The sequence below is a fragment of the Myxocyprinus asiaticus genome, chromosome 8 (genome assembly GCF_019703515.2).
Source record: "Myxocyprinus asiaticus isolate MX2 ecotype Aquarium Trade chromosome 8, UBuf_Myxa_2, whole genome shotgun sequence".
Classification (NCBI taxonomy): domain Eukaryota; kingdom Metazoa; phylum Chordata; class Actinopteri; order Cypriniformes; family Catostomidae; genus Myxocyprinus; species Myxocyprinus asiaticus.
The window spans coordinates 9059077-9085231 of NC_059351.1; the positions used below are offsets into that span (position 1 = coordinate 9059077).

Consider the following 26155-nt stretch of genomic DNA (forward strand, 5'->3'; position numbering starts at 1 on the left):
AAAAAATCCTATATAACCACCTCCCATAAAATCCAAACATTTTACCCTCTCCGACTTCTTCCACTGGCCCCTTTTGTAGTGTTGAAATGAAATTTGATCATACATACAACTGTAAATATAAACTTAATAATAGTAATAATAATAATAATAATAATAATAATAATAATAATAATAACTGAAGTATTGAGAATTGAGTATTTAAAAGTTCAGAGACTGCAATATACAAAAAATCCCAACTTCCTGTTGGGCGGACCTAATGACTATAATTAAGAAAGTTGTCCGGCATGATGAGAACTATATATGTACCAATTGTGGTGACTGTAGGTGAAAATGGGGGTGCTACAGAGGCCGTCTTACACACCCATTTTAAAGGGGGCGCTACAGAGCCCCCCACCCCCACCCTCGAAAATTTGGCCCAGCCCTAATGGCTGATGACTCTGATGTGTGTGCAAACTTTCATGACATTTTAAGCATGCCAAGTGCCTCAAAAACACCCAAATATAGGAAGAAAGGAATAATAACAATTAATGCATTGCCATGGCAACAGTATTTAAGATACAAAATATTTCTTTATAATTTTACATCAGCAGTGTCTTGACATTATTCTAAAGAATTTTTAAGCAATTCATGTAAACAAAAGAGGCCTATTTCAAAGTCTGTTACAAGTACCATACTTCCTGCTGCCAGTTGGTGGCGCTATGACCATGACCCATAATAGCCGCATAAATGTGATCAGCCCCCATTACCAAACATACAGCTGATTTTCATAAAAATCATACAGTGCACCCAGAAGATATAAGAAAATTCCTGTTTCACATTTTTGCCCTTAATTTATTGCCTTGCCATGGCAACACTGTTCGATATATCAAAAATCAGTTTGCGATTTAGCATCTTCAATGTCTTGGCATAAGGTTGCCTAAATTTGGTGACAGTCACATAAATCCCCAAGGAGGAGTATTCAAAAGATCAGGGCCTGGGTAGCTCAGCAAGTAAAGATGCTGACTACCACACCTGGAGTCGCAAGCCCATAGGGTGGGTAGAGTCACATTGGGTTAACCTCCTTGTGGTCGCTATAATGTGGTTCTCGCTCTCGGTGGGGCACGTGGTGAGTTGTACATGGATGCTGCGGAGAACAGCATGAGCCTCCACACACGCTTGGTCTCTGCAGTAATGTGCTCAACAAGCCACGTGATAAGATGTGCGGATTGACTGTCTCAGGTGCGGAGGCAACTGAGATTCATCCTCCGCCACCCGGATTGTGGCGAGTCACTATGCCACCACGAGGACTTAGAGCACATTGGGAATTGGGCATGCCAAAATTGGGGAGAAAATAAAAAAAAATAAAAAAAAAAATTCAGGGCCTGCAATTTTCAAAAAATACTAATGACTGTAATTTTTAAAGTTGTCTGGCTTGATGAGAACAATATATGTAGCAAGTTTGGTTACCGTAGAAGAAACTGACCCACCACTTTTGTCAAAAGGTGGCGCTACAGAGCTCCCCAGCCACACCCATGTGTTAACTTTTGCCCAGGCCTAATGGTTGACATCTCTGATATGTGTGCAAAATAATATGAAAATTCAAGCATGCCAAGTACTTCAAAAACATGTGAATATACATAAAAAGGAATGATGACATTTAATGCATTGCCATGGCAACAGTATTTAATATATCAAGAACCCCTTCAGAATTTTAAATCTGCACTGTCTTGTCATTATTCTAAAATTTTTTGAAGCAATTCAGGTAAACACAAGGGGGATATTTTAATGTCTGTTAAAAGTGCCACACTTCCTTCCGCCAGTTGGTGGCACTACAACCGTGACCCACAATAGCCACATCAATGTGATTGGCCTGCAAGGACAAACATTTGGCTCGATTTTGATATAAATAACACTATGCACGCAGAAGACATGAGACATTTCCTTTTTCCCATTTTTTGACATTATTTTATCGTGTTGCCATGGCAACATCGTTCGATATATAAAAAATCAGTTTGCAATTTAGCATCGCAATGTCTTGGCATTATGTCGCCCACATTTGATACCTGTAACATGAAATCCCTAGGAGGAGTATTTCAAATTCCAGAGCATGAATTTTTCAAACAATCCAAAATGGACAACTTCCTGTTGGGCAGAGCTTATGACTGTCAGCACAAAAGATGTCTGGCTTGATGAGATCTATATGTGTACAAAGATTGGTGACAGTAGCTCAAAACGGGTGTGCTACAGAGCCCCCGAACATGCCTATCTTCTAGGTGGCGCTACAGAGCCCCCCAGCATGCCTAATGGCCGACGACTCTGATTTTTTACGCATGCTAATTACCCCAAAAGTACCGAAAACCTTGAAAGTAATAATAATAATAATAATCCTTAGAAGAACAATAGGGCCTCCGCACTTTCAGTGCTTGGTTCCTAATTATCTAGCAGGGTGAGGAGAGAAAGAGAGAGACGGGGTGGATCATCCAGTGGGTTTCATGGCCCTGTGTCCAGGGGGCCAGGCCCCTAAAAAATCAAGCTGATGTAAAAACGGAGATGGTACGCAACAGCAAAATGGGTCCGTGTAGCGCATGGTCATAGGGTAATGTTCCGCTGATCCAAAAAAATACATATGATCGTTCTTCAACAATACACCCAATATGCCAATTCCTTTACGTATGTTAATTTTACACCTTACGTAATAAGATGGGTCATCACGTGATTTAGCTATTTTTAGCGACATGACAGCGAGCCTTTGGTGACTTCCCATGATAAATAGTTAACAACACCGCTTTGTGCTGAAAACAAATGTGGTTCTGTAACTTCTTCGCGCAATTACCTATTTATCGGGGAATTAGCAAATTGCACTTTGTGCCATTCATTAACATACAGCACCCACAGTTTGTGCATACACCCACAGATAGCTCAAAAACTCCCACCGATGAAAAGTGCCCTTAGGAAATAGAGTCCAATATGTTGGGTGACAAGAATAGTGTTCAGGGGGAGAGAAAGAATAGGATGGGCTGACATAAAAATTACAGAGAGAGAGGAAAAGTATGGTGAAAAATCTGTGAGTCAGTTTCAAAACCAGATATGCATAACTCACTCATTCTCCATGGCATGTCTGAATTTGTTAGTGGTGGAGACAAAAGTTCCTAAATCAGGAGCTCACCCTCATTATTTTTCTTTATTCCATGTAGAATTCCCACAAATACATCACCCTGATGTTACCATAGCAATGCTTCACCAAATATGAGTCATGCTGAGTTTACAGAGAGTGAGGAATAAGGGCAGAGAAATTCCACAAGTAAAGGCAGTTTTCCCCAGTGATGAAAACATTTTTCCTGAAAAAATGTTTTCCTTGTGAGTGCAACACACTTCACTTTTTTACAGACCCAGACAAGACAAATTACAGACTTTGGTTGTGTTCAGGATAGCATACTTTCATACTACTCTTACTATTTTACAGCAAGTATAGCCTATGCACATTATGCATTTTATGTTTATGCACACTGTAGGTTGTCACCATAAAGTAGCATACCGAAGTTTTAAACTTGTATGAATATTTCACCATGCCTTTTGTTTTACATACTTTTTTATGTGGGTAGTATAAATTATACCACTTTGCATTATTCAGTAAGCAGTCCACTATTCCATTCCGAACACAGCCTAATTATAATCAGAAAACATCTCCCGACCTCTGACTTGCATGAAAATTTCCAAGTGGTCTCCATTAAGGCTTTAGCATACAGTAATTTTAATTGAACTGTCTAAAGGAAGTGAATGTGACTTTCTATTCACTTCTAAAGCAGGGAGAATCCGAGAGGATCATAAGCTTGTTTGATCTCAATAAGGACTCCTGACACAATAGAAAGTCCTGCCCTGTGTAAGACGCTACTGTTGCACGGTTGTGCCTGTGTGCGTGTGCGTGTGCGTGCGTGTGGAAAAAGGCGAGGATCAGGGACGCCTGTTGATGGGGCTTGTTGGAATTACCATAGCAGAACGGTCACATTGTCTTCCCCTTTCACAACATCATGTACAACAATAGCTACCTTCAAACAGCCCGTTTACTTAATGAAGACCTCTAATGATATGCTAACAGCGCGCCGTTTTAATTACAGTTTAAAGTGCTCCCACACATTGCACCCAAATGAGCAGCAAGTAGAAAATCACTCTCACTTTTGCTTCACGAATATTTGGATTTCGCGCCAAAAACAGAAAGACCTCATCAAAGACAGGAAACGAAAAGAAAGATAGGCTTGAGGTTGTAATTTGGAGTAAAGGGCATACGTTTGACTAACAAAAACACTTGTATTACACTATAAGTCCGAATTTTACCCTTAAATTAGGCTATTCCATCGGTGACGCGTGATGCGCGCGTACTGCGCGCGCTGTGACAACTGTTTTTATTTAGGCTACAATTAAAAAGTGAATTAGAATGTGATTATTTTAATTTAATTATAATTTACAGTAATTTCAAGATTGAAAAAAAAAAAAAAAAAAAAAAACACTATATAGCCACGTATATTTTGCAGGTTATTTAAGAATGTTGTAAAAAAAAAAAAAAAAAAAAAAAAATCATTCAGGAGCATCTGGACTTATTATCCTGAATGAATTTTTTTTGTTTTTTTTTTACCTGACATTCTGTAGCTCCAGGTTGTGTTTTTAGTAGTAGCTCCTCCTCTCCGTCTAGAGCAGCGAGCGAAAGCCCACCTGAGGCTGCCCTAGGGTAGGCGGGGAGGTGGAGTCTTCCCTCTGCCTGCTATTCCTACATAGTGAATCAGTCTGTTCATTCACATTCAGCACGGGCCAAGCCGTCCACGGGAGTTTCAGATCTCTCTGGAGGAGTTAGGAATTTATTTTCCCCGAGCAGACAGGAAAATACATCAATCATGGATTGGGATACTATGCGAACTTCGCTGTAATGTTGGAATAAAACGAAGAGCACTCGTGAAGAATTACTCAGCGGGACTATCGCGTTACTGAAAACGCAAACATGATCCTTACTCGTAAGTATGTTTTTATTTTATTTTATTTATTTTTCATCAAAATAACTCACTCTTGTTGTGAGGAAACTTGTTATGTTGACGTTTTGTAATGTTGTAAAGCGGATATGGAATGCTATATGACATGTCATGATTAGCTATAATGCTCCCTTCCAAATTCCGCTATTTTATTTATATATTGGAACTAGATTACCATTTATTTGTAATGTTTAAAAGCGCAATTATTTTGGTGGCCACTGGGTGTTCCAGGCTGTCAAATAAGTAATCTCGCGCACTCTTAATCTCGACTCGTCTCCTTCAGTTTTATTTGCGACGATTTCACGTAATTCCGAGAAGAGTTTGCGATTTGTGTGTTTCGTCAGTGGTGGTCTGAGTTCTCTCATATTTAAATGCAGAGAGTTGAAGGAGGTTTTTGCGAGGTCCCGGCATTTCCAAAGAGAACGCGGAGAGTCCGCGTTTGACTCTGAGGGCGCATTCGTGCATCTTTCCACGTCTCGCGCCATGTAGCTATACATTTCGGCGCTTCAAGATAATTTCACTCAGTATGTTGCTAAATTGTTCTCGTCATTTGTCTTTCTTTTTTTATGTCTTCTCTTGTCGCTTGTCTTTATTTCTGGTGTCTTCGTGAAACCGGTCGTGCAAAGTGCGAGTTTGGTCTCTGCAGCCTTTTGCTTCAAACACGTACCTTTTGCCATGCTCAGAATAGAGATCTCTTTATTGTCTTGCATCCGAAAAAGACTAGTGTTTCAAAGAAAGAATGTGTGCTGTTGTTGCAGGAAGTTGCTTGTATGATCAGACTTTCCCCCCTCTTTTTCTAAGTAGAGGTCGATAAACTTGGGGTCATGTTAACTCCAGGTGATAAGCAGGGAGTCAAAGGAGAGAATGCCATGCTTAAAACACGTCACTTTGATGTTGATATACATGCACCACCTGATAAATCTAAGGTCATGGTTTGAGCTTGATGGACTAGAAGCCTTGAGATAGATTCAAACTCAAACATCCCACACTGTTTCAAACCCAATGAAGCTTTCAAAGGAGGATTTTTGGAAGTGTGTGCAGATATAGGTTTTCAGAAGTGAATCTCCATCATTGCCATCTGAAAACAGGCTTTTAGTTTATTTAATAGGTAAACATTTGACCACAATAATTATGTTGCAGATGCTTTAGGATCAGTCGGTAACTCTGCACTGTAATAAGAAGCTTGCTGCGACATTAGAGGAGAGTCTGTCTTTCTTCACTTCTTTCCCCCTCTTAGTATTCTTTAGATCATAGATGGATTGGATAGAATGGCATATCAGGGAGCGTATCTAATCATCTGACCTGAGATCAGTCTTGTGTTACACAAAGTGGCCAGTCACCAGACCTGGCCAGGCTGGCTCCAGGTCAGCGATAGCTAATGTTTAAATATGTCAGAAAGTCAGAGGAGCACATTTTAATGGAGCCATCTGGCCAAAGAGTTTATGTTTGTGTGGCTTGCATTGCGGTGTTGGGTGACTGTAGTGAACCGTGGGATAACTCCATCATCCCATGTGTATGTGTAGAGGGCCAGATGGAGGGGATCATCTTGTTTTCAGAGTTGTCTGACTCTCACACTCTCCCTCCATATGTCTTTAAAAAAAAAACCATGCCAAATATGATATGCATGATCCCCAGCAAATGATGTATGACTTCTAGCGATTTGCACATTTAAAGTGTAAGCGTGGAAATGCTCTGCATACAGAAAGAGCTTAGTGTCTTTTTAGTTGGTTTGGCAAATAAGACATCAGGTCACATGAATTGCAAATAAAATCCATCTAGTTCCACTCAAAGACAGATATTGGTGTTAGTGCGCTGTTCATTTGCAGCTTTAGAAAGACTTATTATTCAAATTAACCCAAATGCACATGCACACTCCTTGATTCCCCTTGATTATGCACACTGACAAAAACAAGGCTTTGAAATTCAGGTTGTGGGTTGGATTTTGCTTCCATAGCAGAGAGGTCTGCTTACACAAACTTGCTTAAACACTCATACACAGTGGGTTCCACCTCCTCCCTCTCATGCTGAGGGACAATCAGCCAGTGATTGTGAGAACTTCCTGCAACAGGAAAAAGAGGAAGAGGAGGAGAGAGGAGAAGAGGAAGAAGAAATGGTAATTTTAGACGTGGCAATAAAAAAAAAAAAAAAAAAAGGTCCCAACAGGAATTCAACTTTAGCCGAGTTTATAGGAAGTTATCCCAAGAGATTAAGTCTGTCTTTCTGTGGGTCTGGAAGCTGTCTTCGCTTTTGTCTTATCTGTCTCTATATATATCAAATATATATCAAAGATTTCATTGATTTGATAGAAATGGAAACATGGTGGAGTGAAAAGTGAGTGCTTTGAATAATGATGGAGACAATGACACATACATGTCTCTGTGACGGATGCCACCCAGACATCCTGTGCGCGCGACTCAGGTCACTGTGGCAGAGGTATATCGTCATGCATCCACTGGGAGACTGGCACCAAGATGTGTAGATTAAGTCTGATGGAGAGACAGAGAGATGGGAGGGTGCGGTGTTGGCTGTTGGTTCCTTTTTTTAATTGTGCACTTTATTTGTGAGAGCTGTGCCCACTTAGGATTAGCTAAATTCATATTTCCCTCATGTTACTGCCCAAATCTACCAACAGCGTTGTAAATGGATAATACACAATTACATTTTTTTTCTAATTTTGTTCAGTAAATATTGTGTAAAATAAGTGAAAACACTTAATTTCATCTGCAGTTTCATTGTACATCTAATTTGCTGTCTTTAAATTGAAGTATATGTTTCCACCATTGGCCACCCTGCTTTGAGTTATCATAATGGCGTCAGACATTGAGAAATCAATAGCAGTGAATCACTAGTTTAAAGATTGGGACTCTTGATAAAGTCATCACAGCTCTTTATATCCATTGTCACTTTTTAAGTCAACTGTTTTTTAGGTTTTTTTACACAAACCCTTGCGTTGCGTAATAGGTCACATGTTGGAAACATTGCATCAATGAAATTATGACATATATATATATATATATAGACCCTTTGGGATATGTTTGGACGTGGAGAATATACTGAACGTAATATTCAATTTAGAAAAGTGTTAGTGTATCCAACTCAATAAAGTAGTATTGACTTTGGCTTTCAACACAATGTTAGCTCAGCTGCTCAATCTAGATGTGTCTGTAACTTGAATTAATAGTCTCCTTTAAATGTAAACATGTACTGTACAATTGCTGAGAATCAAAGGTTGTTTACTTTAGAGGGGCGGTTCAGCCTATTTCTCTTTCTCTGTGAGGTAGAATTTTTGACATTCCGTGTGTGTGTTACAGGATGTAAGGTGTTCTCTGTGTTTGTGTTGGTGCTGAAGGCCTCCATTATCTGGCCTTGAACAAAAGGAGGTGTGTCTGACCAGTGACCATGGTAACCATGGAATGAGGTCTCTTAACGGCTTCCTGTCGGCCTCGGAAAAGAACGGGAAGTGAGGTTGCCGCCTGGCGCGGGGATCCGCACAGACTTGCGGGGAGAACACAGGATGCGACGTGTGCACACAGACACAAACTCTACACTGACGGCCCATATCCGAACATTAAGGGCACATCTGTGTGATATTTAGCAGTATGTGTATGTGTGTAAGACAGAGAGTATGAAACAACTTCTCAAGTGTGTTTAAACTTATATATCTTCATAAAGACAGTGTTTAAGTGTTTTGTGGGTTTATTGCTGCGATAGATGAATCCACTATAGTGCACTTAGTGAGCAGTGAGTAATTTGCCAGTAGGAAAGAAAAATCACAAATGAGATCTCTTTCATATCTCAGTTGTTTCTCCTGGACTGCAATGAGATTAAATGGAGATCAAATGGAGACTTGTTGAAGTCTACTGTTTCTCAGGTTTTCCCCTGAGAAAAAGATCCTAGTAATTTCACGTGTCTCTTCTAGAGTTTCAGAAGAGATCTCATCAAGGTCACAGTGCTCAGATACCAAAATCTGTAATCAAATGTCAGAATTCAAAATAGACATTTTTAAAAACTCTTTCAAGGCAAAATTAGTTGTGCTATGCTATCCCCACTAATTTACAGCTCTATACTTTTACTCTATGTCAACGATCGCCTAGCATGTGCCTTTTTTTAGGAGTAAATTTTACAATAAACCTTTTAGACATCAATTAAAGTTGATACTAAAATGAAACATGACTGAGAACTCCTTAAAGGTGAAAGAGCAAGTTCCAAGCAATAACTTTTGTATCTGAGTATCTGCGTATTATCTTAGGTTTGTTACCTGTTTTTTTGTGTGCCAACATTCTTTGGCTGGTTTTTAATGAATGACGGTGAGATTTGGATTGTTTGTGATGCCGTCTCTGGTTAGAAAGCCTTGAGCTTATTTACTGTTGGTGTCAGACGGGCACCTGTGTGATTGTGGCCCATTGTGACCAGTCAGGGAAACACCTTGGTGATGAAAGAAAAGGCCAGTCTGTAAGACACTGCCGTGGAGCCTGAGTGTGTGTCCATCATTAACATTTAAATGCATTCTGTCTAGCAGCTGCATGGTCTTCAGTGGTGCCTAGTCACTGTAAACACACATAAACATACTGTATATAGACACATCTTTACATACTTTAGAACTCTACTGTTTTTATTGAAAGCTGATTATAATTACTACATACCAAACCTACTCCCAAAATAAACTTTTTTATATAAAATACTCAAATGTTTGAGGACATCCCTGGACATCCCCAAAAGGAGTTTTTTTTTTTTTTTTCAGATTTTGCCAACTTCTGGGGACAGTTTTGTCCCTTAAAGCAAAGTTGAGCAAACCAACACATACACAGGAAGCCACAGCGCTCATTAAAGACCATTCCAGACAAGTGTGTTATTATTGTAAGTGTAGCACATTCTTCAAAGTTCACGAACTCCTAAAAAGTGCTTTTGGGCAAAATTCTGCAAAATCACTTGAAAGGAATGTGCACGTGCATATTTGAGATGGACTCAAGACACAGTTGTGCGGTTGAGTCCGATCGTTTCTGTTATTTTCGCATTGGCGTTCTTGCTGTCAAAGCATGTTTTGAAATACTCCCTCTCCCTCATTCACTCTTCATCTCCCGCATTCTTCTCTCTCTCTGCCGGCAGAGGACCTCCCTTATCGTGTGCCTTTGTTGTTGTCACGCGTGCTGTCGCTCTCACGCTTGTTCGAGAGGGGAGTCACGTATCCCTGCTAGTAGAGACAGAGCCTGTGTCCTTTCCCCTGGGCAAAGTCAGCAGTGTCTTTTTACACACATCTTTCTCTCACGTCTCTTTCCCGTAGCCCCTCCTAATCACATCCTAGTGGAAGAGAGGGATTCTTTTTCTCTTACTTTCTTTTGAAATGACGGGGAACCTATCTCAGGTGGTCTGTCAGGTGGTCTGTCAGTTGCAATCATCGCAATTAGAATAATTAGGATTTTAAGTGTTGGGAATGTGCACAATTAGCAGAGAGGTCCCTCTGCTGATTACAACACATTGTGAGTTGTAATTGTGAAGATTTTGGAGATACAATTGCAGAAATGCCAGTAGAGCAATCGCATTACCTGTTTTCAACCCATAGAGGGCACTAGATGGGATTCAGTAGCACTTCAATGCCAGTCCTAAGGAGCTGAAGCTTTTATCCAAGGCAACTTAGCAGACATTAACCATACTGGACAATCTCCCTGGAGCAACCTGATGTTAAATTCCTTGCTCAAGGGCACAATGGTTATCAGAAAAGATTTCTATCTCAGTAAACTGCCAGTTCCTGTGTCATGCCTGCTTGAGTTCAGTTCTTCAATCTTGGAGTTTGCACAAAGATCCTTATCTGCCCATTCACCACGACATGGTGCAATAACACCAAAAAAACATTCTGGAGTGCTTTCAAGAATAGTCTCGATTTTGAAACTTTAAAGCGTACCTTGGTTTTAAATGAGAAGCGTCTGATTAATTCTGACAACTTCTGTGTGAAACTGTTCTCCAGAAGGAGCCAAGATGCTTTGAATGGTGTTTGCCATTTAGCTTGTGGCATCTAAAGAGCCGTTCACAGCTAATGGAGAGGGATGTGGCGGCTCTCCACCAACCCAACAACAACTCCGACCACTGTGGATGGCCACTTAGCACTGGTTTCTCATACATTACACTATGGTACCGGATCAAACTGTTAAGATCACCGGCACACAGAAGAGAAATATGGAGTATTACATGGACAGAGGGATGCAAACCAGCATCCTTCGTTTTTGTCATGTTCCTGTTTAGTATTGTCATTAAGCCTTAAATATATTTAAACTACTTTTTCCATTACACCGTACTTCCATTATATCATTTTCAGTGCATTAAAGCAACATTCTCTCTCTTTATTTCTCTCTTGCAGAGATTGAGGCGAAGGAGGCGTGTTCATGGCTGAGGGCTGCAGGATTTCCACAGTACGCCCAGCTCTATGAAGGTAGGTCCCTTCTCCCTCCACCCTAATCAGTGCCTGTCCAAAATAGATTTTATGCATTTGTCAGTTCACGGAATCTGTGCCTGCAGAATTTGATTTTCCATCGTTCCACTTGCATTTTCATTTCTTTCAATTAGTGATAAGGGTGTAGTACCCTCAGGTCCGTTTGACATATTTTATCATATTTGAATTTTTCTATTGGCCTCTGGGCATAGTTTCTATTGGTTTAGGTGTTTTCTAGAGGTGTAAAAATACATCAATCACCATGCATTGATCAGACAAAGAAATTTTTATGCATCTATTACAGAATTTATTAATCGATTATCATTACTATAGTTATAAAACACAAGCCTACTTGAAACAGATGAAGAGCATGCAAGATTGAAGGGAAAAAAGTGCACAAGCACAAATCAATTAAGAAAGTTCATGACACCGAGTTCATGAACGCATGAATGAATGAATGTTTCACTTACAGTGTATAGCGCTTTTCTGACACTACATTCAAAGTGCTTCACACAGTGAACAGAGGAATCTCCTCACCCACTACCAGTGTGCAGCATCCACCTGGATGATGCAACGGCAGCCATAGTGCGCCAGTGCGCTCACCGCACACCAACTGTTGGTGGAGAGGAGAGAGTAGAGTGATGCAGCCAATTAATGGATGGAGATTATTAGGAGGCCATGATTGATAAGGGCCAATGGGGGGAATTTGGCCAGAACACAGGGGTTACACCCCTACTCTTTACGAGAAGTGTCCTTGGATTTTTAATGACCACAAAGAGTCAGGACCTCAGTTAAAAGTCTCATCCAAAAAATGGTGCCTTTTTTTTTTTTTTTTTTTTTTTTTTTTTTGAGTTCACCACTGCACCGAACATACATGGGATTAGCGGGTTGGATGGATGAATGGATGGTTGCTACCGAGTTCGGCTTTCTGTGTCATTATTCATAACTGTTTACTTCCATTTGACCAAAGTAAGTTTATTGTTTTCATCTCTGATATGTGTATTGTTTGTATATCTCCATAAAATGTGTTGTATCCACAAAATAGTTTAATCACGAATAGAACACAGCCTAAATAAATATTTTTTTATCTTGTGCGGTTTGTGCTGTGAGTATAATGCAATAGAATTGACAAGGCACTTGACAAGAGCTGCAGTGTTCCGCTGTCTCTATGCCTTTAAACCTGAATAGGAAACTTGCAGCTACCACATACATGTATAACCAAATTGTTACGCTATAATAGATAGGTTTTAATTCTATGACCCTGCTTAATTTAAACATGTGCTAAACATCTGTGTGCTTATGACATATTTAATTTGTAATTATTGGTGCTGTGTATGTTTTTTTTTTTGTTTTTTTTTCTCCCAATTTGGAATGCCCAATTCCCAATGCGCTCTAAGTCCTCGTGGTCGCGTAGTGATTCGCCTCAGTCCGGGTGGCGGAGGACGAATCCCAGTTGCCTCCGCGTCTGAGACCGTCAACCCGCGCATCTTATCACATGGCTTGTTGAGCGCATTGCCACGAAGACGTAGCGAGTGTGGAGGCTTCACGCCATCCACCGCGGCAACCACGCTCAACTCACCACGTGCCCCACCAAGAACGAACCACATTATAGCGACCACGTGGAGGTTACCCCATGTGACTCTACCCTCCCTAGCAACCGGGCCAATTTGGTTGCTTAGGAGACCTGGCTGGAGTCACTCAGCACGCCCTGGTAGTGCAGTGTATGTTAACACTACATGAAATGCACATCTATTACGCTTATTCCATGGTTTACATAACGTTTGGTTGTTTGCATCTAGTCATTATGTTGCATTAGATATTCACATAGGATCTATAATGCATGTACCATAAGTATTATTTTTCTGTTTAAGCATCCACAAATAAGCCAAACCTCCTCGGTCCTAAATGCATCTGTGGCTCTAGTGCTCATGTCTGGTGCATGCATGTGCTGTAGATTTTAAAAAAATAATAATTATAAATTGTTTCAAAATAATCTAAACAACACGTGACCAAATTACAGATTTCATGTTGCATCATAATCATCGTAAGTAAAGAATCGTAATCAAATCCAGTCATTGTAATTGCTAATATTTACACCCCTACACTCAAGATAGTGTTAAATCCAGCTCATAAATGCATATTTTGTTCTACAGCAGTAACAATCTAATAACATCACCCCTCAGGTGTCTTGCACTGCACACTTTTGACCTGCTGACTCCTGCCTTTGTGACATTACATGCCCATTTGAGGTGTGTTATTGGTTACAGGAATCTGAATTATGTGATCAAGCTGTCATGATTGCCCCACTATAGATAACAGAGAGCAAGTACACTACGGGAAAGGTCTTGTATCCTCAGGAAAACAATAAAATCATCTGTTATCGCTGTTGCACTCTCACAGACTCACGTACACACAAATTATCAACTTGGTAAGTCATTTGGCTATGGAAAGTTGTAGAGGCGTGTCTTTCCCAAAAATTCTAATTAATGTGTGTGAGTTATTAAAGTCTCAGTTAATAAAGACAGTCTGGGCTCTCTGAGGGATGCCTAGTGCCTATTATGATTCCAACACCCCCTTCCCACACACACCTCCCACTGGTGAGCTCTGCAGTATTGCAGTTGTGTTTATTTGGCTGGCTAAGACGTACTTCCTTTACCTTTTCAACAACGGAGGAGGGGAGGCCTGTGTGTGTGTGTGTGTATGTGTACGAAAGAGGGCAGACACACATTCCACTTGCTGCCAACACCCCCTTTCCACATCCTCGTACACTCCAGCATGTTTATTGGGTCTATATGTTTGTATTGCATTTTTTTTTTCTCCATTATTTATTTATTCCTCTCTGTTTCACAGATGGTCAGTTCCCAATTGAGATTTCCTCAGTTACCAGAGATCATGACTTCCTGGATCAGGATGCCATTGAGGCATTGTGCAGGTGAGACGCAAACACAATAGAAATATAAAAATGTAGAATATGCTTGTTGTGAATTTAAGTCACTGAGTTCATTGACATGCATAATATCAATCAGTAATATACAGTACTGATTATGTCTAATAATTATTTTATCAGAACAAGGTCAAAGCGGTTAAAGCAAAACATGATTATGCTTTGTTACAAATGCATTTATCGATATTTTGTTGGCAAAGTTTTAGTGTCAAAACTTGGGGAAGAAATCCTAATAATTTCTAAATCTCACATTAATCAGGAAAGAAAGTTTCTTCACTCAGAGAAAGGTCCATCTGAATCCAGTTGGAGCTCACAGACATCTGGAGGCCATTTTAGGCCTCAGCAGCTCATTATAGGCCTTGTCTCCCACCTCTCATCCTCTTCTCGTCTTTTTCTGTCTATCTCCATCTATCTCAGTCTTCATCTCTTGCTTACCCCCTCTTTGCCCCTCCTCTCATTCTGTCTTTATCCAGAGTTTTGACTCTGCATAAGTCTGTTTGTTGGCTAATGACTGGATTTATCCTTTGTTTGCAGTCCCATGGTTCTTTTCAAGGTGTCTGCTTGACAACAACTGTAACTGTTTCACTCATGTATTTGTGTGTGCGTGTGTGTGTTTGTGTGTGTGTGTGTGTATTGCAGGAGACTGAATACCCTTAACAAGTGTGCTCTTATGAGATTAGAGATCACTCCTCAAAGAAAAAGAGTAAGTGTCCGGTCTAAAACCCCTTTCTCTTGTATCTCTCTCATTTCATTTGCTAAGTCTCACTAATGTTTTCTTTCACCCTCTCTTTTGTTCTTTCTTCCATGTTCTCTCCGTGTGCTCGGTTTTTAGTGTGTGCAACTTGTGTTTGCGTTTTGTGTAGGTTAATTAGAAGGAAGGTCTTGTTTTCTTATCTTTTTTAAGGCCCTGAGGGCAGAGTTGCTTTTATGTCTAAATGAAGGGCTTTCATTAGCTTCTCTCCTCCTTCTGCTCTCCTTCTGTCCTGTTAATCATCTTTTTCTCACCATACACTTCCTAAACCCCCTTTCATACCATAAAAGGAAGAGAATGCACACTACACTAGTCAGTTGTTGGTCACTCTGTCAAAGTGCTTTCAGAGTGAGCGTGTATATAAGTATGCCCCAAAGCAATGACTCAAATACATGTTGGTCGAGAATGCAACAACAAACAATCCAACTATGTAATCACAACAGGGAACTTAAGAAGATAACCGTCATGTCTGACCGCAGCTTCTTTTTCTGCTCTTAAACCTTGTAACTCTGAACAATGGATGCCTTGTCAAGTGTGCGTCCTGCTAAGAAAGCTAATGACCCTTTAGTGTCATCTTGTGCTGATGGAGTCAAAGGTAGAGGTCACGAGATGACTTGAGGAAGTGATCTGCCCTTTTCAGTCATACAAGCCCTAACCATCCAGGGAATGTTCAGGTGGCCTCTGTAGGATCCTTCTCTGTTTCTCATTTTCCTATCCCTGCAGCTTATTAAGAAGTGAAAAAGTACACTTGAATTCATAGTTGCACTTGCACTCTAGATTTTTTTTTTTTGGTGGGGGGGACATTGCACCCTAGGTCTTCTTTCTTTCTGATCAAAGGCTTGCCCTCAGGGGCTATAAAATAACGACCCCAGTTTTATGGACATTTGTCGCCACCATTATTATGAACCGTGAAGGAGACACCTCTGGATCCCACGACCCCCTGTTAACAGGCCAGCTAGTTCTGCTTTCGATGATTAGTCAAGCCCTTGAGACCAGAGTCTGCTGTACAACTAAACTGTAGTCAACACGCAACTCATCTAAGGGATGAAGAATTCTCTTCCAATTCTCTGCCCAATCTCTTCAGGAAATTACGTAATTATTTAAGACCGTTTTAACTGAGCCAGAAATCTATAGTTGCATTTCACGATAGAGATCTTCCGTTAAAGCACAAACATGCATCTCCTGAATATTTTCACCTCCCTTCCAACCCCCCTTTGTCCAGGAGTCCCATCACAGAAGACATGGTTCTTCAGGCCTTCTAGAGATGATTACATTGATGGGGGATGGAACCAGATCTGCCATCTCAGGCTGGGGTGGGAACCTTGAGAGCTGGCCTGGAATTTTCTGTCCACCACCCCCTTTCTACCATCCCTACCACCCTCAGGGAGGAGATAGTTTAACCTGAGAAAAGGGGGAATGGTGAACATGTGACTATGTTGTGACATGGCTAAGCCAACCACAATAACTGTTTTTTTTCTTTTAGTGGACCCTAGTCTTGAATATATTTGACACCTTATCAAGCCCAAAGGCTTGCAAGATTGAACAAACTGGGTATTATATAGCTAACTTATAGCTCACAATGCTGAATTATTGGAATACTTTTGACAGTAAATCACTTTGAGCCTTTGATCATAATCCAACAGCAAGGAAAACAAAGGTTGCTTATTAGGGTTCACCTTTCTAACTTGTCTTTACTTTCTAAGATGTGACGATAACACTTGAGTTATTAGTGTGCCTGGCTGCACAGTCTTATCTGTGCACCTATAACTCTGTTCCCTCTTATTTCAGAGTGAGGACTCTGATGAGGATGAGCCATGTGCTATAAGTGGCCGTTGGACTTTCCAGCGGGACAGCAAGCGTTGGTCTCGCCTGGACCAACTGGACCTGGATGTGTTCTCTCCCCCAGCTGGAGAGACTTGCTCCTTACCTCCCTTCCTTCCCCAAGATGAGCATTTTAGCAGAGGTCCCCTTCTAAAAGAGGGAGTTAATGCTAGTGCTGAGAGTGTCTTAACAGATCTGAGTGAGCAACCAGAGGTAGGCTCTCTTCACAGCACTGGTAGTGGAGGTCGAAGCATATCTCTGAGTAATACTGTACCATCCAGTCCTGTTACAACCATCTCCAATGCTAACACAGCCACCACAACCAGGGCAAGCTCAGTTGCTAGCATTTGTTCCTCTGGAACATCAGGCGCCAATGAAGATTCCATGTCTGATGGGCTTCCATCACCACTGGAACGTGGTACCTTTGCGTTCGATGTAAAACCCAGCTTGATAAGTAGTGGTGCTGAAAAAAGCACACGTTCAAGAGCAAAGAGCTTCTTGAAGCGCATGGAAAGCTTGCGGCTACGCACCAGCAGCAATGCAGCTTCCAGTCGCAAGAAGAAATGTGCAGCCGGACAAGGCAGATTGGAGATCAGCGGGCCAGTGCTGAAGGAGGGTCTTGATGAAGACAAACTGCGGCGCCTCAACTGTGTGGACATTGAAACTCTGGATCGCAATGCGAACCGAAACCGAAGCATCTCCTATTCAACACAGATAAGCAGTGGGAGTGCAGGGAGTACCCAATCAGAGGCCAGCAGTGGGAGTGCTGTAAGTACTCCCAGTCCAGTCTCAAGAGCACGTAGTCACAGCACGGCAGCTGGGTCCACCAAAAGAGGTGGGATGTACCTGGAAGGCTTTGACCCATTTAATTTAGTTGTTCTGCAACCTTCGGAAGACCAGGAAGAGAAACAACATCACCAGAATCAGAGTAAGAGAATGGATCCCAGCACAACAGCTGAGAATAACCGACACAACCATCAGAGGTCAGAGACCAGGCGAGTGGAGGATGAGGAGAGTAGGGAAGAGGAAAGAGGTGTGATCTTCTTCTATTTGCCTGAAGGCCACAAGCCTGGCACTTTTCCTAAAGCACTTGCAGATGGGGGATCCTACCGTAGTGGTGATAACATAAGTCACCGCCCACCTCGGAGGGGTTCTGCTGCCTCACTAGACAGTCGATTGAGTATCTATGACAACGTACCTTTCTCGGAAATGGGAGATGAAGAGGATGAGGCAGAAGGAGTGGAGGAGCCAAAACTGGAGGACGTGTTAGGGCGAGTCAGTGGCCTGCAGCGACTGGTCAATGCATGGTCAGAGACAGGAACTGGGGAAGAGGAAGAAGATGAAGAGGAAGGGGATTCAGATTCAGCCCTTGATTCTGCATCTCCCTGTCCATTATCCCCACAGCAGAATTGCTTAGAAGAGACAGAGAACGGCAGCGATCAGGACAGCACTGGAAACCCGCTAACAGAAAGGGATGAGACACTCAGTGGACGCGAGAGATGCGACTCTGGTGTGGGAGCATCACTTACACGAGCTAACAGGTAAAACTCAAACACACACACAGACTCTGATAAAACATTGTCTGATAGAGATAGATAGAGAGATGTCCAATGTTTTCTTATTAACTGTCCTGCCAAACTGTTCCAGTTGTGATTAAGAGCTTTGGCAATGTTGAATGGAAAACATTTATGCCAATAAGAAACTATAAATAGAGAGTGACAGAGGGAGGAAGGGAAGGAGAAAACATGTCAGAACAGCTCCCCTTACATAATCAGGGATACGTGTAGGTTACGGAATCCCAGTGGAATGTAGCACAGGAATTCAGACAGCCCCCACCTGGTGATAGATGCCTTTTGATTAATCCAGATAATCTGCAGCTGATTATTTAGATTGTGTGCTTGTATGTTTGTGTGTGTATGCATAATATTTGTTAGTCAAGGTACTACTTCTTTCAAGTTTTACTGTGTATTTGTGAGTTTGTTACATTACCATTACATACATTGGACTTTGTGTGGATTTTTATTTTGTGTGTGCGGTTTCCGCCAGAAGATAAATGCTACTAGAAATGAATCTGTCCATTTTTGTGTTACCAAGAAAATTTTGTGAGTTGTTTTGTAAACAGGATTGTTTGAGGTCAACAAAAAGGGCTCATATTGTGTATAACAATTGTATGAATGTAAACGTTATAGATCTCAAAAGCTGCACTGGCCAAGTTTCCAGAGCTCCCATGGGCCAAATCTATCGTCAGCAGTGCTGCAAGTTGGATGTCAGTCAGTTCTGCAGATGAACCTCCTCCAGAAGTACAGCCTGCTTAAACTTACTGCTCTACTGGAGAGATACACACCCACAAACAAACACGGCTTCAGCTGGTGAGGTCACAGAAACATGCACAATTAAATGTATAGTTTCACCACCCTCCTGAGCAATTGTTAGCATGCAAAAATTATTCTATTTCTTTCTTTCTTTTTGTCTGTCTGTCCATCTATAATCTTTATTTCGCTCTTTCGTTCTTTCGCTCTTTTTTATTTTTTCCACGTTTTTCTCATGCGGAGGGGTAATCACTGGCACGCCAGCAATGCCGAGAGAGGAGTAGACTATTTTATTTATATCAATTCTGCACCTGCATTCCAATCTACACTTTAACGTAATCTTTCCTCATGATCACGCAGCGTGTTTTCATAAGCTGAATGGGAGGCTAAAGAAAAAGTTCAAATGTGATGAGACTGCAGTATACCCAACAGACTCGTGCAGCACGTGCAAGCTATTCGTGCATCACGAGCCGTCAGCGTTTCACGTTCGGTTAATCACACAAGTAAATGAACCCACTTTGCTTCGGTCAGGCTGCGCGGATGACAGCCTACGTTCCGTGTTTCATTTGTTTCTTTTTGCTTTCAGAACAACATGTGATGTAATAAGGAAAACACCACTATTAATCCTTGAGATTTCCAACCCAGCATACAGGTACACCCTCCTTAAACCATTGTCACACTCAAAATTACATTAAACGATTAAAAGAGAAAACATAAACCCACATCATGGGGTTCAAAAATCTTTTCAAGTCTATTCAAAATATAAATTAAACCTGGAAATAAAGTTTTAGGATTTTGCAGGTACGATTCACCGAAAGAGGGCTAAATAGTTGAACAGCTTGTGATGCGCGAATGGCATGCATGCGCAGCGCAAGTCTCGTCACACTTTAATAGTGTTTAGCCTCCCATTCAGTTCATGAAAACAAGCTGCGTGACCATGAGGAAGGATTACATCAAGATGTAGATTGGAATGCAGGTGCGAAAAACATCACATAAATAAAATAGCCTGCCCCTCTCTCGCTGTTGCTTGCGTGCTAGTGATTACATGATTACAATGACATAATATAAGAAATATTTAAGATTCCACGCAGTTTTGTGATCAGTAATCAAATAAGCAAATTTATGTCATTAATTGTAACTCATATTGTACGAAAGGACAGGTTTTCTTTTATTAAAGCACTTAAGATGCTCTGTGAAAATTCACATGCAGGATCATGATTATATCATAATCATCGAGTTTTCACTCAAACTGTTATGCTGATAATATCATTTGTTATGAAAAATAAATGTTTAAATTAGAAAAATGCAAATTAGAAACATCTTCACAAGTGGACTCATACTTTTTTTTTTCAGCACAGCCATTGACCAGGAAAATATAAAATGGCACTCCATGTCAAAAAGGTTGCTGACCCCTGATCTAGGCTATGCAAATACAGGCAGACCTCACAAGTTATGAACTCTTTTAACCAGAGCCTTCCCTGTGGTGCATTTTTCCACTTGCCCCTTTTTCATGCTTCCTTCCTCTCTCTTGGGGGCTGGTTATGTCAGACCTCTACAACACAGGGCTGTTTTGTGACTTTGCAGTGTAAACACACATCTGCACGTCCCCACGTATTGATGAGAGATTTCAATATGTGTGTTTATGAAACCACTATACATCATGATAGTGACATGCCCCCTATTTGGAACCATGGAGATATAAACACACACAAATATGCAGTGATGGGCAGTAGCTTAACTACATTTCTGAGTACAGAACTACATTACATCTTTTTAGTAGCGAAGCTATATTTTTGCTAAGGTAGCAGCGTAGCATTGAGAAAAGCTACACCATTACATCATGCCTTCTACCAGGTGTTTACTATCACCAGTTTTGGATCAAACTAAAGATGTCCGATCACAAATTTATCGCTTATCTGAGTCGGTTCTTTAATATTAATTGGTCACACGTTATAGGAAAGCAGTCTGTATCGGTTCGCGATTCAATCTGAATGCCTCAGAAAGCTTGCGCGCATGGTGCTGAATTATTTGCACGCGCTCTTACTTGCCAATAAGCTCATGGAGTATTTTATAACATGGAAAATAAAGATTGCGCTGGTTTCAGTGGATCTACAATTAATGGAAACAAAACCTGCAAATGCACCCTATCGTTTGCCAGTGATGAAGTAGGTCTTTATAAAGTTCAACACATTTGCAGCTTGTAATTGACTTCTGCAGGTAAATACATTTTCCAACCAAAAGAGTATCAAAACACGTATTAGCCTACACAAAAACACATTAAAAGTACCATGGCTTTTGGACATGTACCATTACCTGGATGCACTATGATAATACAATGGTAGGCTATATGAATATGGTAATCATAAAGCGAAGTACCATGGTATTTTTTTAATTACCTTGAAGCACCATGTAAATACAATAGTATATGAATATGGTAATCATCAATTTACCATGGTAGTAACATGGTATTCTTTGAAGTACTTTAAGCACCATGCAAATACAGAATCGTACATAAATATGGTAACTGTATATCAAAGTACCATGGTATTACCATCTGATACCATCAGAAATCACATTGTTATTGCCCAGATGTGCTTTCTCTCTCTCTCTCTCTCTCTCTCTCTCTCTCTCTCTCTCACACACACACACACACACACACATACACATACACACACATACACATACACACAAGAAATTTGGCCTCTGATGATATATCCTGTAATTCAGTGTCTAGTTGCTGTATTTCTGTATTGTATAGATGAATAGTATACTGTATGTACACAGAGTTTTTATACAGGAATGTGCAAATGAAATTATGTTTAAATGGGTGTGGGTTTGTAGAGGTAGTAGTCTAAATCTGATAATTAAAGTGTAAAAATAGTGATTTTTCATATTGAACGTGTTTGTAGAGGTAGTAGTCTAAATATGAAAAATAAAATGTAAAAATAGTGATTTTTTCATATTGAACACAGGTGTTTGTAGAGGTAGTAATATAAATATGAAAAATAAAATGTAAAAATAGTGACTTAAATGTTGAACACATGGGTTTATATAAGTAGCTTGTCTAAATATGAAATTACATGTTTTGTTTTGTTTTTTTACGTGCACATACCGGTACATATTGCACCATACTGTATACTTGTATACTGTATTGCACTAAACTGTAATATACTGTACAAAGGCTTTGATAAACATCATGTGAATAAGTCTTTCAGATGCTTTGTCTATGACGGCATGCTCTTTGCATCTGCGGTTGAAAAAAATATGAAGTAGCTTAAATGTAGCAAGCTGCTTTTGGCATGTAGCTTGTAGTCGAAGTGTAGCTTTTAGCTTAGCTAAACACATTTTTCTGTTGAGTAGCTTGCCCAACACTGCAAATATGCACACATGCACATCCAAACTATTGTCTGCTGTCTGTGTGTTTATCCTTTCGCCTGTAAAGGTGGAAACAGCTTTTAGTGGCCCTTTAGCTTTCCCCTTAAACACACAATGACGTATACACTTGCAGATAAGCATCCTGTCAACACATGGTGCTCATATGTACCCATTTGTGCCTCTCAACACCTGTTTAATATTGAACAGCTCATGCTGCAAGACCTTGGACATAATCAGAGCTGTCGTTGCTATTTATTTATGGATTATTTGCTCCGTATGACTTGAGTAGAATTAATTTAGAATGGAGAAACGTTAGATTAGTGCTTTGAATACACTGAATTTGTTCTCAGAGTAGAGCTCTGTGGATTTCTATGTTCTTACATCATCATACACTTAGGATTCAATGAAACTCTCTACATTGGATCTAACATGAAAACCCACATCACTGCATCATTATTGCATAAGAAAACTCCCACAGTACCGATCCACATGTGACTGTTTATTCTGTGTATATGAGAGGGATAGATAAAGGACAGAATTTATTTGTCAGTTATTTAAACAAAGGCATGTATGTTATTTATTTATTTATGTTATGATTATTTTTGCATGATAGGGCCGTTCCCAAGTTCATGAAGCGGATAAAGGTTCGAGACTATAAGGACAGGAGCGTGTTTGGAGTTCCACTGCAGGTCATAGTTCAGAGGAGCGGGCAGCCTCTGCCTCAGAGTATACAACAAGCCATGTATTACCTGCAGAGCCAATGCCTCGACCAGGTGAGAGATGACAAACACACAAAAAATGCCTGCAAGTACACACATGTCTAAACATATACTTCAAAACAGAAAGATGCACAAGCACGTCAAAATGTACAGTACTTAAAGGGATAGTTCACCCAAAAATGACAATGTCATGATTTTTTCAAGATTTACTCAAGACTTTCTTCTGTGGAATACAAAAGCAGATGTAAGGCAGAATGTTTGGGAGACTCAATCACCATTCACTTTCATTGCATGTTTTTTTCCATACCATGAATGTAAATGACGATGAAGGCTTTCAGTCCCTAACATTCTGCCTAGTATTTCCTTTTGTGTTCGATAGAAGGAAGTCATACAGGTTTGGAACCATATGAGGGTGAGTAAATGACAGAAATGTGACTTGGTGAAACTTTGGAGTGTTATGTGATATAGTCAGATCATGTCATTGGTTAGTGAAAAACTGTTCCATAGAGGGGGAAAAATACTGTATGGTCATAACCTAGTTAAATGATTCCTATTTGAACAGCTGTTTAGTTTAACTTTCCCTGTTGTGCCATTATAAGTAACAGGACCCAAATTCAAGCACAGGACATCTGTTGATTTATCACCACATGCATACCCGAGTTCAACACTCTCAGACTTGAATGCAAATTGAAGTTTGCATGTAGCAAAATAACCGCAAAAGGCCTGGTAGTCTTTCCTTGTTGGATATATCCTTTAGTTACATACCACACTTACACACATGGTTGACATTCCATTCCAAGAGTGTTTATAAGAGAGCAAATGATATATAGACTACAGACGAATTTCATACTCTTTCTTTTTGGTGTCAAATGGAAAGACTATTTGAGAAATTACACAATAGCTACAATTTTAGACATTACAGTCGCAACTTCGTGACTAGGTTACGAAAGGAGTGGTAAGGAATTTTCCTAGTGATACCTTTAAGACTTATTAAAGACAGCTATTCCTGTGCTTGGAAAACTCACGGTCACATAAGTTAACTGTCAGTTTGAAAAAGAGAGAGTGCAAAGGAATAAATGTCTTGCAGAAATGAGGGGAAATGGTTCCGAAAAAAGAAAAGGAACTACGTTGCAAGATATTGTTACACTGCACGGTTGACATGCAACTTAACTGTAATGAGTGTTTTTACTATTGAAACGTTGGAGTTGTTAATTTCCATCATAGTTTCATATACATGTACCTAAGTGTCTAACCAACGTTCTCTACAGGTGGGGCTCTTCAGGAAATCTGGAGTGAAATCGCGAATCCAAGCACTTCGACAAATGAATGAAACATGTGGCGCAGGTAGGGGCGGAGTCAGCTACGAGGGCCAATCAGCTTATGATGTGGCTGACATGCTTAAGCAGTACTTCCGTGATCTTCCAGAGCCTCTGCTTACCAGCAAACTGTCTGATACCTTTCTGCAGATATATCAATGTAAGAACACATGCAGTTCACTTTTGATATGCTTTGTAGAAGACCACACACTTGCACTGACAGGTGCCTGCACAAAATGTACACACAAACACTGATATTTAGACTTTTGAAACAAGAACACACACATTCAGCTCTCACATCTAAATAGAACAAGGCTTTTTCCAGAGGGCAACTACGCAAAGAGCTGTAGATGCTTGTTCTTGGATGCATGAATAATTTTGAAAGGGCAAAGAAATCTAAACAAATTCAGGAAATAGCTGTCAAATGATGTTTTGGCACCAATAAATCAGTATGTGAATCAGGGCCAGCACCGAGCTGTAACTCACAAGCAGCCTGGTTTGTAGGTACCACAGCTATTTCACACCACACAAACACACAGTTCAAACACTCTAATGTGTGTGCTCACCTCAATTTAATTCGTCAATAACTCGGAAATCAGTATGAAGATGAGATTTATGGTCATGAGGTTTCATTTGTATTGGAGAGCAAGTTTAAGTTGATTTATTTAATTTGAAATTGGTTTAATTTGATCATTAAAAGGATAGTCGTTTGGATTTGAAAATAAAACTAATTAGAATATGATTTAATATACCACTGTAATGTGATTCCAGAGGCCTATTGGCCATGTGACACAAGTTCACAGGGATTCTCCCATTCTTCCAATAGAACATGATGTTATATTAATACTGTAACTTTATAATACATTGCTGTTACTTGGACAGGCCAAAATAGATTTTAGAGCTAAACATTAGATTTCTTGTACTGCACATTTAGTTATGACTCCAAAATACAGAGCATCATTTTAACTCCTGTCTCACAGGAACAGCCTGTTACCGCAACCACAATGATGAAGAAAGCAACAAGTATGTTCTCCCAAGGACTATAGCTGACCTCAACCACAAGGGAGGTCTTAGAATTCCACATACAATTATGGGCCTGTGTGTGCCTGTTTTGTGTGTGTATTTGTGTTCAGTAAGGGTCTTTCAAGTTAACAGACTTCATATTATCCATATGCACACACATTCTTGTATACATGACATTTCATTTCAAATCAATCCATCCTTTACTGTTTAAAAGAGGCTTGGTGAGATACAGTAATAAGAAAAAGTCCATAAGTGTCAAAAGCATATGTAACTGTTTGGACATGTACCATCATAGCACCATATTTTACCATGTTATTCTATATAGTAGCTTGGACTACCTTGGAAATATCATGGTAAATATGGTAACCAAAGTATATTTCAAAGTACCATGGTATTTCCATCTAATACCATCACTGTCCCATTATCAATACTGCTGTACAACCACAGTACTTTTATGATTGGATCCTCATTCTGCA

The 26155-nt window shown here is 40.3% G+C and overlaps 1 protein-coding gene across 3 annotated transcripts in view; it reads left to right on the forward strand.

The window, feature by feature from the left end:
* Positions 1 to 26155, forward strand: part of LOC127445276 (rho GTPase-activating protein 7-like) — a 143781-nt gene that overhangs the window by 109260 nt on the left and 8366 nt on the right. For 2 of the 3 annotated variants that reach the window (XM_051705223.1, XM_051705224.1), the window contains 7 exons: positions 11350 to 11421; positions 14272 to 14353; positions 15005 to 15068; positions 16905 to 18478; positions 19127 to 19306; positions 23235 to 23394; positions 24609 to 24816. In XM_051705223.1, coding sequence (XP_051561183.1) covers positions 11350 to 11421; positions 14272 to 14353; positions 15005 to 15068; positions 16905 to 18478; positions 19127 to 19306; positions 23235 to 23394; positions 24609 to 24816 — 2340 coding nt within the window. Of the gene's footprint in view, positions 1 to 4745; positions 4983 to 11349; positions 11422 to 14271; positions 14354 to 15004; positions 15069 to 16904; positions 18479 to 19126; positions 19307 to 23234; positions 23395 to 24608; positions 24817 to 26155 lie in introns of those variants that run through there. The other variant, XM_051705225.1, reaches the window with a different exon arrangement.